The 13396-nt window shown below is 74.8% G+C and overlaps 3 protein-coding genes across 3 annotated transcripts; 1 reads left to right on the top strand and 2 right to left on the bottom strand.

Moving 5' to 3' along the window:
* Window positions 1–15: 15 nt before the first annotated feature.
* DDAH2 (DDAH family member 2, ADMA-independent) lies at window positions 16–2498 on the top strand (the record flags this gene model as incomplete). The annotated part of the gene is made up of 6 exons (XM_082015693.1): window positions 16–210; window positions 871–970; window positions 1037–1110; window positions 1202–1321; window positions 1674–1820; window positions 2382–2498. Coding segments are annotated over 6 exons (753 nt in total), but the record flags the coding sequence as incomplete, so codon positions are not given.
* Window positions 2499–2825: 327 nt separating this feature from the next.
* On the bottom strand, window positions 2826–9753 carry ABHD16A (abhydrolase domain containing 16A, phospholipase; the record flags this gene model as incomplete). Its single annotated transcript, XM_082015692.1, has 20 exons — window positions 2826–2921; window positions 3010–3056; window positions 3511–3609; window positions 4153–4229; window positions 4465–4527; window positions 4603–4659; window positions 4774–4837; window positions 4922–5026; window positions 6074–6197; window positions 6286–6335; window positions 6659–6722; window positions 6800–6901; window positions 6980–7094; window positions 7819–7923; window positions 8005–8081; window positions 8355–8440; window positions 8547–8633; window positions 8883–8949; window positions 9447–9503; window positions 9637–9753. The coding sequence occupies 20 exons, from the start codon at window positions 9751–9753 to the stop codon at window positions 2838–2840; spliced, it is 1647 nt and encodes a 548-aa protein (XP_081871818.1). The 3' UTR covers window positions 2826–2837.
* Window positions 9754–10328: 575 nt separating this feature from the next.
* CSNK2B (casein kinase 2 beta) lies at window positions 10329–11793 on the bottom strand (the record flags this gene model as incomplete). Its single annotated transcript, XM_082015691.1, has 6 exons — window positions 10329–10419; window positions 10528–10717; window positions 10952–11027; window positions 11129–11244; window positions 11325–11427; window positions 11722–11793. The coding sequence occupies 6 exons, from the start codon at window positions 11791–11793 to the stop codon at window positions 10329–10331; spliced, it is 648 nt and encodes a 215-aa protein (XP_081871817.1).
* Between the last annotated feature and the right edge of the window lie 1603 nt (window positions 11794–13396).

The raw sequence follows: 13396 nt of genomic DNA, 5'->3' as shown, positions 1-13396 counted from the left end.
GGCGCCCCCCCCCCCGCGCCGGACCTGGCCAAGGCGCAGCGGCAGCTCGGGGTCTTCGCGGGGATCCTGCGGCAGCGCCTGGGGCTGCAGGTGCTGGAGCTGCCCCCCGCGCCGGGGGGGCTCCGCGCGCTGCTGCTGGAGGACCTGGCGGTGGTGCAGGGGGACACGGCGCTGCTCACCCGGCCCTGGCGGCCCGGCCGCCGCCGCGAGGTGGGGCGGGGGTCTCGCGGGGGGGCCCGGCGGCCGGCTGCTGGGGGGGGGGGTCCCAGATAACGGGGTTTCTGGGTGGGGGGGCCCGCGTGCCCGGATTCCGGGGCTGAGGGGCTGGGGGTGGGGGTCCCGGACGTCGAGGTCCCCTTGGGGTGGGGGTCCCGGGTGCCCGGATTGCGGGGCTAGGGGGCTGGAGGTGTGGGTGGGGGTCCCGGACGTCGGGGTCCCTTGGGGTGGGGGTCCCGGGTGCCCGGATTGCGGGGCTAGGGGGCTGGAGGTGTGGGTGGGGGTCCCGGACGTCGGGGTCCCCTTGTGGTGGGGGTCCCGGGTGCCCGGATTGCGGGGCTAGGGGGCTGGAGGTGTGGGTGGGGGTCCCGGACGTCGGGGTCCCCTTGTGGTGGGGGTCCCGGGTGCCTCGGTCCCTTTGGGGTGGGGGTGCTACTAGAGGTTTGGGTCCCTGGGGTGGGGGGTCCCGCATGCCTGGGCCCCAGGGCTGGGTGGGGGGCTGGAGGTGTGGGTGGGGGTCCCGGACGTCGGGGTCCCCTTGGGGTGGGGGTCCCGGGTGCCCCCAGGGTGGAGGTCCTGCACGCCTGGGGGGTCCCCGGGGCAGGTTTGGGGCTGGGGGGGGGCGGTATCTCACCCCCCCCCGCGCCCCCCCAGCTGGGCAGCGTCCGGGCCGTGCTGGAGGAGCTGAAGCTGCGGGTGCTGACGGTGACGGACGAGGGGGCGACGCTGGACGGCAGCGACGTCCTCTTCACGGGTGAGCCCCCCACCCCCACCCCCTCCCCTCCCCCCCCGGGGGTACCAGCGTCCCTCCCCCCCCCAGGCCGTGAGTTCTTCGTGGGCATCTCCCCCTGGACCAACCACCGCGGGGCCGAGGCCGTGGCCGACGCCTTCAGGGTGAGTCAGGGGGTGTCCGTCCCCCCCCCCCCCGCACCCCCCCCCCGGGGGGTCAGGACCCCCCACCCACCCCACCCACCCCGTTCTCCAGGACTTCGCCGTCTCGACGGTGCCGGTGGGGGGTGGGGGGCACCTGAAGAGCTTCTGCAGCATGGCCGCCCCCGACACCATCGCCATCGGCAGCAGCGAGGCCGCGCGGCGCGCCATGAAGGTGGGGAGGGGGCTGGGGGGGGGGGGGGGGGCCTGCGGGGGTCCCGGGGGGGGGGTTGGGGGTGTCTGAGGGGGATGTTTGGGGGTCGGGGTGGGGATATGGGGGGCTCGGGGGCTCATCGGTGGTGCGGTGGGGCTGAGGGGGCTCGGGGGGTGCTGAGGGGGCGCAGTGGGGCTCTGGGGGGCTCTGGGGGATGCTGTGGGGCACGGCGGGGCTCGGTGGGGCACCGAGGGGTCTCGGTGGGGCACCGAGGGGTCTTGGGGGGGGCTCGGTGGGGCGCCGAGGGGGCTCCGTGGGGCACCGAGGGGGCTCGGCAGGGCGCCGTGGGGCTGAGTGGGGCGCCGTGGGGCAGGCCATGGAGCAGCTCTCCGATCACGCCTACGGGCGCCTGTCGGTGCCGGACGACCCGGCCGGGAACTGCCTGTTCGCGCGCGCGGGGGCGGGGCCCGGGGGGGTGCTGGTGCACCGCAGCCCCGAGGAGTTCCCGGGCAGCCTCCAGGTGGGCGGGGCTTCGGGGTGGGGCGGGGCTTGGGGGCGGGGCTTCGGGGTGGGGCGGGGCTGCGGGGAGGTCGGCTCCTTCGGCGGGCGGGTGGGGCTTGGGGAAGGGGCGGGGCAAGGGAGGAGCGGCGATCTAAAAAGGGGCGGGGCTAATGGGGTGGGAAGAGGGCGTGGCAGGGTGGGTGCTGTGGGTGGAGCGCTAAAGGGGCGGGGCTAAGAGGGGTGGGGCGTGGGTCGGGGTGGAGCCAGCAAAGGGTGGGGCTTTGTGTGGGCGGGGCTTTGTGTGGGCGGGGCTTGCGGGTGCTTAGGGGTGGGGCCTGAGTGGGTGGGGCTGTAGGTGACTGGGAGCTCTGGAGGGGTGGAGCCATAGAAGGGGTGGGGCCTGAGTGGGTGGGGCTGTAGGGGAGTGGGGCCTCTGAAGGGGTGGAGCCATAGAAAGGGCGTGGCTCCGAGTGGGCGGGGCAGGCTGCATGGACCCGGGGAGGCTCTGTAGGGTGGAGCAAACGGCGGGCGTGGCTCGAAAGTGGGCGTGTCCTCACCCGGCCCCGCCTCCTCCCCCCAGCCCTTCCAGAAGGTTCCGGGCGTCACCCTGGTGCCGGCGGCCCTGAGCGAAGCCGCCAAAGTGGGCGGGGCCTTGAGCTCCTGCTGCCTCCTCCTCAACCGCCGCCCCGAGGCCTAGGGCCCCGCCCCCCGGGCCCCGCCCCCCACCTCCCCTCCCCCCACTGGTGCTGACGTGCTGGTGCGAGCGGCTGATTTTGGGGGGGGGGAGGCGCACAGGCCCCTCCCCCTCCCCGTTTTGGGGGTCTGGGCGGTTAAAGGGGGGCGGCATAGCTGGGGGAGGGGCACATGTAGCAGTCTCCCCTCCCCCCACCCTGTTATTTTTATCTTTGCTCGTTAATAAAGACCCGGGGGGACACGGCTGCCCCTCCCCCCCCCCCGCTTCATTAATCAGGGTTTACAAAACGATCCCTTTAATGGGGGGGGGGGGGGGGGTGGGTGGGGGAGGGGCGGGGGAGGGTCACAGGCTCCAGGGCAGGCGGAAGGCCTGGGGGGGGAGGGGCGTGCAGTGGGTGGCCTCGAAGTTCTGCAGGTGCTTCTGGGCCTGGGGGGAGGGGTGAGAGAGGGGGAGGGGCGTCAGGGCGGGTCCCTTCCCCCGGAGGGGCGGGGCCGGCGGGGGGAGGGGCGCTCACCAGGAAGAGCGCCAGCTGCCGGCGCCTCTCGGCCGCCATGTTCTCGCCTGGGCGGGGCACGAAGGGTGAGGGGGCGGAGCCACGCCTGGCCACGCCTCTTTCCCCACTCTCCAGCCACGCCCGCTCCCTGATTGGCTGGGCCAGCCCCACTCTTACCCCCCCCCCAGCCCGCACCATGCCCGCGCTCCCATTGGCTGACCCCACATTGCTTCACTCCATTGGCTGCCCCGCACATCCCCAGCACGTCATTGGCTCCCACGAAGCCTGCGCCCACCCATTGGCCGCCTCCCACACCCCCAGCTACCCATTGGCTACCGCCAGGCCCCCGGCTGCCTATTGGCCACCTCCCATGGTGGGGGATCCCCATTGGCCGCCCCCGACTCACCACCCCCAGGCCCCCATTGGCCGCCTCCCACGGTCATCGGACCCCTATTGGCCACCCCATGACCCCGCCCCTTCCTCGGCCACCCCGTGACCCCGCCCCCTGCCCCGCCCCCTCACCCAGGCTCCAGGGGAAGGGGGGGTCGCGGCCGCCGGCGAAGGCCCCCAGCTCCGCGCGGCACCAGCCCTCGTCCACGCCGCAGCGCCGCGTCACCGCGCCTGCCGGCCCACGCAGCGCCTCGCGCCCCGCCCGCCCGCCGTGGGGCGCGGCAGGGGGGGTCCCAAAGTCCTCGGTCCCCGTGGGGCGGGACGGGGTCACGATGCGGGGTGGGACGTGGGGCACGACGTGGGGCGGGATGTGGGGCAGGGCATGGAGTGGGGCGTGGAGTGGGATGTGGGGCGGGACGGGGGGCGGGGCGGGGCGTGGGGGCGGGATGTGGGGCAGGGCATGGAGCGGAGCGTGGAGTGGGATGTAGGGCGGGACGGGGGGCGGGACATGGGGGCGGGGCATGGGGCGTGACGTGGGGCGTGGGGCACGATGTGGGGCGGGGCGTGGGGCGGGACGGGGGCGGGGCATGGGGCGCGACACGGGGCACGATGTGGGGTGGGGCGTGGGGCGCGGCCTGGGGTGTGATGGGGGTGGGATGTGGGGGCGGGATGGGGGTGGGGCATGGGGCAGGGGCGGGATGTGGGGACGGGATGGGGCGGGCCATGGGGCAGGGGCGGGATGTGGGGCGGGATGTGGGGCGGGGGGTCCCTTACTCTCCTCGGCGGGGGTGGCCGCCTCCAGCCACTCCCGGACCACCGCCAGCCCCTCCTCCGCCATGATCTTGGGGTACCTGGGGGGGTGTCAGAGCCCCCCAGCACCCCCCAACCCCCCCAGACCCCCCGGGCCCCCCCCCCACCTTCCGCACCCCCCTCTCCAACCCCCCCATAACCCCCTCTGAGGACCCTCCAGGAGCCCCTCCAGCCCCCCAACACCCCCCAGCACCCCCACCCCCCGAGCCCCCCAACCCCCCCAGCCCCCCCACCCCCCCCCCAGCCCCCCAACCCCCCCAGCCCCCCCAAACCCACCGGTGCTGCAGCAGCTTCAGCAACAGGTCGTTGCCCCGGTTGGAGCCGATGTCATCGGGGGTCCTGGGGGGGGGTCACGGTCACGGGGGGGTCACGGTCACGGGGGGGGGGGGTCGGGGGTCCCGGGGGGGGGCTCACGTGGTCGTGATGATCTCGTCCCTCGTCCTCCTCACCAGCAGCACCGGCCCCTGGTACCTGGGGGGGCGGGGGGGGCCGTGAGGGTCCCCCAGCACGCGGGAGCCCCCCGAGGGGGGTCCCAAGGGTGCGGGGGGGTGGGGGGTGCCCTGGAATTGGGGAGGGGGCCGGTACCGGCAGAGCTGCTCCGCGTTGTTGAGGTTCAGGTGCTCCCGCACCGTCCGCGTCACCAGTTCCCCTGCGGGATAACGAGGCGGCGGTTAACGAAGCCGGGGGGGGTTGGGGGGTTTTGGGGGGGGGTCCCGGGGGGGGAGGGGCTCACGCCAGCTGCGGGGCAGCACTTTCAAGGCCAAGGGCACCAGGTCGTCGAAGGAGGCGTCGAGCACCAGCGCCCCGACGTCGGGGTACGACATGGCCGCCCAGGTGGCTGCGGGGGCGGGGGGGGGGAACGCGGCGTTTGGGGGGGGGCACGGCACCCCCCGAACCCTGGGGGGGGGCCTGCGCCCCCCGTCGCAGCCCCGGAGTCCAGAGCAGCCCCACACCCCCGCCCCCGGCCCTCAGCCCCTCCAGTGCCTCCCAGTGCCCCTCCCAGTGCTCTGCCCCCCGCCCAGCAACCCCCCCCCCCATCACCCCCCGGTGCCTCCCCCATCCCCCCAGTGCCCCGAATCCCCTCCCAGTGCCCCCCCCAATGCCCTGAATCCCCCCCAGCACTCCCAGTTCCCCCCCCAGCGCCCCAACACTCCCAGTGCCCCCCCCAGTGCCCCAATCTCCTCCCAGTGGCCCCCCAGTGCCCCCCAGTGCTCCCAGTGCCCCCCCAGTGCCCTTAATCCCCTTCCAGTGGCCTCCTAGTGCCCCCCCAGTACTCCCCCAGTGCTCCCCTAGTGCTCGCAGTGCCCCCCCCAGTGCCCTGAATCCCCTCCCAGTGCCCCCCAGTGCTCCCCCCAATGCCCTGAATGCCCTCCCAGTGCCCCCCAGTGCTCCCAGTACCCCCCCAGTGCCCTGAATGCCCTCCCCGCACCTCCCCAGAGCCCCCCCCAGTGCCCTGAATGCCCTCCCAGTGCCCCCAGTGCCCCCCCACTGCCCTGAATGCCCTCCCAGCACCTCCCCAGTGCCCCCCCCAGCGCCCCGAATGCCCTCCCAGTACCTCCCCAGTGCCCCCAGTGCCCCCCCAGCGCCCTGAATGCCCTCCCAGTACCTCCCCAGTGCCCCCAGTGCCCCTCCCAGCGCCCTGAATGCCCTCCCAGCACCTCCCCAGTGCCCCCAGTGCCCCCCCCCAGCGCCCCGAATGCCCTCCCAGCACCTCCCCAGTGCCCCCAGTGCCCCCCCCAGCGCCCCGAATGCCCTCCCAGCACCTCCCCAGTGCCCCCAGTGCCCTGAATCCCCTCCCCGCACCCCCCCAGTGCCCCCAGTGCCCCCCCCAGTGCCCTGAATCCCCTCCCCGCACCCCCCCAGTGCCCCCAGTGCCCCCCAGCACCGGTGAAGCCGCCGATGGACCAGGCGTAGAGGACGATGTCGCCGGGGGAGAAGCGCAGGCGCTGCAGCGCGTATCGCATCACCACGTCCATGGCGTTGGCCTCGCTCTGCGGCATCGGCACCCCCTGCGGGGGGGGGGAGGGGTGGCGCTCGGGGCCGGGGGGGCTCCCCCAGGCCGGGGTCCCCCCAAAATGCGGGGGGGCGGGGACTCACCGTGCTACCGGCGAAGCCGGGGTGGTTCCAGCCCAGGACGGAGTAACCGGCTGGGGGGGGAGCGGGGGGTCACCCCCGTCCTGCGCATGGTTCGGCCCCAAAAACGGGGGCGGAGCCACGCAGGGTCCCCTCCGCCCAAAACCAGATGAACCAAGCCGACACACCCCCCCCAAATCCCCCCGTGGTTCGTCCCACCCGCAGCCCCCGCCCTGGACTGGACCAGCCCATGGGGCGCTGGGGGGGGGGGGCACCCATTTGGGGGGCTCAGGGTGACCCGTGGGGGCCGAGGGGTGGCTTGTGGGGCGGGGGAGGGGTCCCGTGGGGTCGGGAGGGTCCCTCCGTGGGGGTCCCGTGGGGCTGGGGGGGTCCGTACCGTCCAGGGGCGTGGAGAGGCAGCCGACCTCGTAGAAACCCGCGTTGCCCTCGCAGCAAATGACCTGGCGGGGGAGGGGGGGTGTGTCAGAGCCCCTCCCCCCGCCCCTCCCCCTCCCCCCGCCCCTCCCCCCCGCCTCACCAGGGTCCCGCCGCGGGGGTCGGGGCCGTCGCGGCGGTCGACGAACATGGTGTCGATCTCGTTGCCGTCGCAGGCCAGCAGCTTGGCGCGCCGGCCGCCGCACTGCGGGGCGGGGCGAGGGCGGGGTCGGGGCGGGGCGAGGGGCGGGGCGGGGGGGGCGGGGCGAGGGGCGGGGCTCACCTGCTCCACCAGGCGGGCCTGGCCCTGCAGCAGCGCCGGCAGCAGCGCCTTCTGCAGCAGCCGCACCGAGCCCGGGAAGAGCATCCGCCGGCCCAGGGTGTGCGCCAGCAGCAGGCTGCGGGCGGGGTCACGGCGGGCTCCGCCCACGCGAGGGCGGGGCCCGCGCTAGCCCCGCCCCCGGGGGGCACGCCCACGGGGGTGGGGGGGGGCCCCCCCCCGGCCGTGGGACGTGGGGCAGAGAGGGTCCCTTGGGGGCGGGGTCAGGGGCTCCGCCCACATAACGGGGTGGGGTCAGGGGCTCCGCGCACACACACCAGGGAGGGGTCAGTGGCTCCACCCACAGCCTTGGGGCGGGACCAGGAGCTCCACCCACACCCCCCAGGGCAGGGCCATGGGCTCCACCCACACTCTTGGGGTGGGGCCAGTGGCTCCGCCCACACGTGCCAGGAAGGGGCCAGGGGCTCCGCCCACACATGGCAGGGATGGGTCAGGGGCTCCACCCACACCCTTGGGGCGGGGCCAGGGGCTCCGCCCACACGTGCCAGGAAGGGGCCAGGGGCTCCGCCCACACATGGCAGGGATGGGTCAGGGGCTCCACCCACACCCTTGGGGCGGGGCCAGGGGCTCCACCCACATTTTCTCACAGTGCCATGGCAGCTCCACCCACATCCCTTGGGGGTGGGGCCAGGGATACAAAGCCCCACCCCCTCCCTTCAGGGGTGGAGTCAGGCCTCACGAACTCCACCCCCTGCCACAGGCTATCCATAAGGAGTTGCCCACCTCAAGGCCCACCTCCAAGCCACACCCCACGTAGCCCCACCCCTCGGAGCCCCGCCCACCTGGCCAGCTGGCAGGGCAGCTTCCGCAGGGTCCCCAGGAGGCCCCGGGCGGCTCCTCGGTGCCGGGGGGGGGTGCGGAGCAGGGGCACGTCCCGGGAGCCCCCCCTGCACACGGGGGGGGGGTGTCAGGGGGTCCCCGAGGGTGCAGGGGGGGCCCCGGGGGGGCCTGGGGGGGCGGGGGCTCACCAGGCGGGGCCAGAGCTGTCCCAGCGGAAGTCGACGGGCCAGCTGCGGAAGTCGAAGGTGTAGTGCGCCAGCTTGCGCTGCGGGGGGACAAGGAAAGTGGGGTGAAGGCCCCCCAAAAGCCCCAGGGGGGTCCCCAGCGCCCTGGTGGGGTGCCCTGACCCTCCAAGGGGGGTCCCAGGTCCCCAGGGGTGTCCCCCGCACCCTAAGGAAGGTTCCCCAATGCTCTATGGGGCCCCCCAGCACTTTCAGGGGGGTCCATGATGCTCTGTGGGGGGTCCCAGCGCCCTCGGGGGGGGCCACTGGCACCCTGGGGGCGTCCCCGGCACCCCAGGGGGGGGTCCCCAGCTCACCTTGACCTCGGGGGTGCCCAGGCGGTGGCTGTCCTCCAGCACCGAGATGAACTCCACGTACTGGGGGTTGCTCCAGCGGCCGATGCCTGGCGGGGGGGACACGGGGGGGGAAGAGGACGCATGTGGGGAGGCTGGGGGGGTCCCGGGGAGGGGTCCCGGGCGGGAAGGGGCCCCCCAGCCCACGGTTCTCACCTCGCAGACAGGCCACCCCCGCCAGCAGCAGAACCACGGTGGCGGCGCAGTGGGAGAGCGGCACCACCCGCGACATTGTCAGCAGCCCTGGGGGGGGGGGGCACGGGGTGTGGGGGCGTCAGGGACCCCCCCGTGGGCAGCACCCACCCCGCCCCAGCCTGACCTTGACCCCCCGCATCCCCAGCTGGACCCCCAGAGCAGCCCCAAAGCCCCCAACACCCCCCAAACAGCCCTACTTGCCCCCCAACGCAGCCCCGGTCCCCCCAGAACCAGCCCCAACCCCCCTCCAAGCATAAGCCCCGCCCCCAGCCCCCCCGCAGCCCCCCCCAGCCCCACCTTTGCGGTACAGGTAGAAGACGGCCAAGGGCGACGCGTAGTAGGAGACGGACCAGAGCACCGAGGCCTGCGGGGACCCCCGTCACCCCATGCCGGGGGGGCACCGGCTCCAGGGGGGGCCAGGGCCCGTGGGGGGTCCCAGGACCCATGGGGGGGGTCGGGTGGGGGTCCCAGGCTCCATGGGGGAGGTCCCAGGGTCCATGGGGGGGGCCCAGGCTCCATGGGGGGGGTCGGGGGGAGGTCCCAGGTTCTATACAGGGGCCCATGGGGGGACCCCGGCGTTTGAGGAGGGTCCCAGGGTCCGGGGGGGGGGGGGGTCCTGGTTCGGGGGGGGGGGCAGGGCCACTGCAGGTGCAGTGGCGGGGGGAGGGGGCAGGACGACACCCCGGCCGGGGGGGGGAGGGTTGGACACGGGGGGGGGAGGGGCCACGCCAGGCCCTGGGGGGCGGGGCAGGGGACAGCGGGACCCCGCCGGGGGGAGGCGGGACGGGAGACCCGGGGGAGGCCCCCAACCCCCGGGGGGGGCTGACGGGACCCCCGGGCCGAGCCCCGCCCCGCTCTCACCAGCGCCAGGACGCTGTCCGTGTGCTTCTCCAGCCCCCGCGGCTGGTAGTACGAGTCCTGCGGCGGGGGGGGGAACGGTCACGGTCACGGTCACGGGTGGGTCCCCGCGCCTCCCCCCCCCCCACACCCCCGCCGCCATCTTGCCGCCGTCGCCATGCCAACGCCCTCCGCCCCCCTCCCCGGGGCTCACCCAGGCCGGCTCCCCCCGGCCGCCCCCCGCTCCCGCCGCCGGCCCCGGCGCGGCCCCGCGCGGCCGATGGACGCGGTAGAGCCGCGGGCCCAGGACGCAGCTCAGCAGCTTCGCCATGGCGGCGGCGGCGGCGGCGGCCGGAAGCGGAGCGGAAGCGCAGGGACGGAGGAGGGCGGGACTTCCGGTCGCGCTACGGCGGCCCGCGAGGGGCGGGGCCTGGGGAAGACGCCCCGCCTCCAGGGAGGCCCACGGTGTCATGGCAACCGGAGGTCAAGATGGCGGCGTTGCCGTGGTGACGGCACGTGGTGGTGGGGGGTAAAACCACCCCAAAATGCCCCAACCCCCCCCCCAACCCCCCCCCAGCCTCAAGTGCCCCAAATGTCCCCAAAACCGCCCGAACCAGCCCAAAACGCCCCAAAACCGGCCTGAACGCCCCCAAAATGCCTCCAAACGCCCCGAACCTGCCCTAAACACCCCAAAATGCCCCAGAACCATCCCCCAACCCAGCCACCCAGGTCCCCCCCCACCAGGGCTGCCCCCCACCCCCCCAGCTCACGCCCAACCCCCAACGCCCTTTGCTTCCGTTTTTCCGAATCTCTTTATATTTTGGGTCAAAGAAAGGACAAAACCCGCGAGGGGGGCGGAGGGCGCGTTCGGAGGGGCCCGGGGGGGGGGACTGTGCGTCCCCCTCCTCAGCGGATGGTCTTGACGGGGCTCTTGAAGTTGCTGGCAGCCTGGAGCTGCAGCTGGTACGCCATGGGGTGGATCTTGAAACCGTAGAGCCTGTACGGGGCGGCAGACAGCAGCCGTCAGTAGGTTCCAGAGTGAACGAAAGCTCGAAGCGGGGATTTTTTAATGGCGGGGGGGAGGAGGAGGAGGAGGAAGGCCGACCTGGGGACGAACTGGTTGGCAGGGCGCTTGGGGCGGTACTCGGGGTGCACCATGAAGAGCATGTGGGGGAAGCCGGTGCCGAAGTAGGCGCCGTCGGTGTGGTGGTGGCGCGAGGACTTGGGCGTGTAGACGTCCATGCACTTGGGGCAGTAGAGCTTCACCATCGCCTCCCCCGGGATGTCCGACAGCCCTGGGGGGCCGGGGTCAGCCCCACAGCCCCCCCCACGGACCCCTCCCCATTCCCCCCCTGCCTCCAGTGACCCCCAGACCCTCCAACCCTGCCCCCCCCCCGGTAGACCCAAGCATCCAGGCCCCCCCCAGCCCCCTCCCCACTCTCCCCAGTGGGCCCAGACATCTGGGCCTGCCCCCCACAGCCACTCCCCACGGCCCCGCGGCCCCACGCCCCCGCCCCACGCCCCCTCACCGATGGGCAGCATGGGCTGGTTCTCGCAGTAGACGCGGGGGCAATACCCGAAATCCCCCTGCTGGTACTTCTCCAGCTGGGAAGGACGCACAGACAGAAGAGGTTGGGGGGGGTCCCGGGTTGCTGGGGGGGGGGGGTTCCTGGGGTTGGGGGGGGGTCCCGGGGGGGGTGACCCACCATCTGGGCGATTCCGCGGTTGGTGAGGATGTAGCGGGCGTGGATCAGGCCGTAGAGCATCTCGGCCGCCTGCTCGATCAGGTCGCTCTGGTTGGGGTTGTCTTCCAGCTCCTCGTCTGGGGAGGGGGCGCGGGGTTAGGGCGGGGGTCCGGACAGCCCCCCCACACCCCCCCGGAGCCCCCTCCGGGGTCCCTACCAGGCTCCAGGTCGAGGATCATGTCCAGCGCCTGCCGGTAGTGCGGGACCTGCTCGTTCAGCCCCGTCAGGTTAAACTTGTCCTGGATGTAGTCCTCGTCCACCTGCGGGCGGGGGTCAGCGCCGGGGGGCCGGGGGGGGACAGAAGGGTCTGGGGGGGGGGGAAGTGGGTCTGGAGGGGACACAGTGGGGTTTGGGGGGGGGGACGGCGGGGTCTGGCAGGGGGAAGTGGGTCTGGGGGGGGGAAGGGGGTCCCAGGGAGGAGGCAGTGTGGCCTGGGGGAGACAGGGCGGTCCCGAGGGGGACAGTGGGGTCCCGGGGGGGAGGAAAAGTGGGTCTGGGGGGGAACAACGGGGTCGGGGGGACGGCGGGGTCGGGGGGCAGCCCGGGGAACCCACCTCGCAGAAGAACTCGTTGCCGCGGAGGCCGCAGAACCAGGAGATCCACGACACCTCCTCGGAGCTGCTCATCGTCCCGGGGGGCTGTGGGGGGCGGCGGGTCAGGCGGCGGCGGCGGCGGGGGGGGGCCCAGGCCGCTCCCCCGGTGCCGACCACCGCGCCCCCACGCGCCGGTCAATGGACCCCCAACCGCCCCCCCCGAGGCCCTCCCCGGCCCCCCGGCGCCCTTCGGGGCCCTCGCCGACCCCCGGGACCCCCCGGGCCTCACCGCGGCTCTCAGGGGCGATCCGGGCCCGCTCCGCGCCGCGCCGCGCATGCGCCGCCGCGGGGCACGCCGGGAAGCGCAGTCCCCTCCCCAAGCCCCGCCCCCTCTCCGCAAAACCACGCCCCCTCCCTCGCCAAACCCTGCTCTAAACCCTATCAAGCCCCTCCCCGCCACCGCTGAACTCCGCCCACGCCATCTAGACCCCGCCCCTTCCTAGCTAACACACGCCCCGTTCACTCTAAATCCCGCCACTCCCAACCCCGCCTCCTCCTCGCTGGACCCCACCCCTTCCCCCCGGAACCAGCCAATCAGTGCCCGCCGACACGCCCACCGCCAACCCGAGGGGCAGCCGCCCCGCTCAGCGCTCCCGGCGCGGCAGGCGCAAGGCACGCTGGGAGTTGTAGGCGCGGAGAGGGGCGGGGGGCTCTGAAGGAGGGGTAAGCGGCGCGCCCCGCCGGTAATTAGCGGGGAGGGTTAATTAATTGAGTTCCGCCCCGCAGGGCGCCGGGGAGCGCGGGGATGCGGCCCAGAGGCCTGGCAGAGGCGTCGGGAGCGGGAGCGCGCATGCGCCAAAGCACCCCCCGTCACGCATGCGCACGCCGCACCCGGCGGGTTCTGCGCATGCGTCGCCTCCTGCGCCTGCGCGTCCCGCCCCTCCTCCCGCGCCGCTGCGCATGCGCCCCGCGTCACTCCGCTCTGCCCGGTTCGGCCTCTCTATGGTGAGCGCGGCCGCGGTCCTCCCGCGGCCCCCCCGGTCCCGGTGCTGCCCCACGGACCCGCCGGGTGACCCACGGTGCCCCACGGCTCGAGCCCCACAGCTCCCGGGCCTGCCCCACGGCGCCAGCCCCACGGTCTTAGCCCCACAGCGCCCGGGCCTGCCCCACGGCCCCGATCCCACGGCCCCGGCCCCGATCCCACGGCCCCAGCCCCACAGCGCCCAGGCCTGCCCCACAGCCCCAGCCCCACAGTGCCCGGGCCTGCCCCACGGCGCGCAGGCCTGCCCCACGGCCCCAGCCCTATGGTCCTGGCCCCACGGCGCGCAGGCCTGCCCCACGGCCCCAGCCCTATGGTCCTGGCCCCACGGCGCGCAGGCCTGCCCCACGGCCCCAGCCCTATGGCCCCAGCCCCACGGCCCCCGGGCCTGCCCCACGGCCCCAGCCCCACGGCCCTCGCTCTGCCCCTCTCGAGCTTCAGCCCTGACCCCCCGCTTCACCCCCACCCCCCTCTCCGGCAGCCCGCGGCCCCCCGGCCCCCGCCATGACACCCCTCATCGCCTTCACCCGGGGCCGGGACCAGGGCGGGGGCTGGAGGGACGGGCGCCTGCAGGAGCCCCCCCCGCCCCCCCGCCGCCCCCCCGCCGCCCCCTCCCCCGGCGAAGAGGCCCGGCGCTTCTACGAGAGCCTCCTGGCC

This window comes from Phaethon aethereus (assembly GCF_964289735.1).
Source record: "Phaethon aethereus genome assembly, contig: HAP1_SCAFFOLD_718, whole genome shotgun sequence".
NCBI classification, from domain to species: domain Eukaryota; kingdom Metazoa; phylum Chordata; class Aves; order Phaethontiformes; family Phaethontidae; genus Phaethon; species Phaethon aethereus.
Note: the sequence above shows the minus strand (reverse complement) of the source record. Positions and strands in the feature narration are given on the sequence as shown.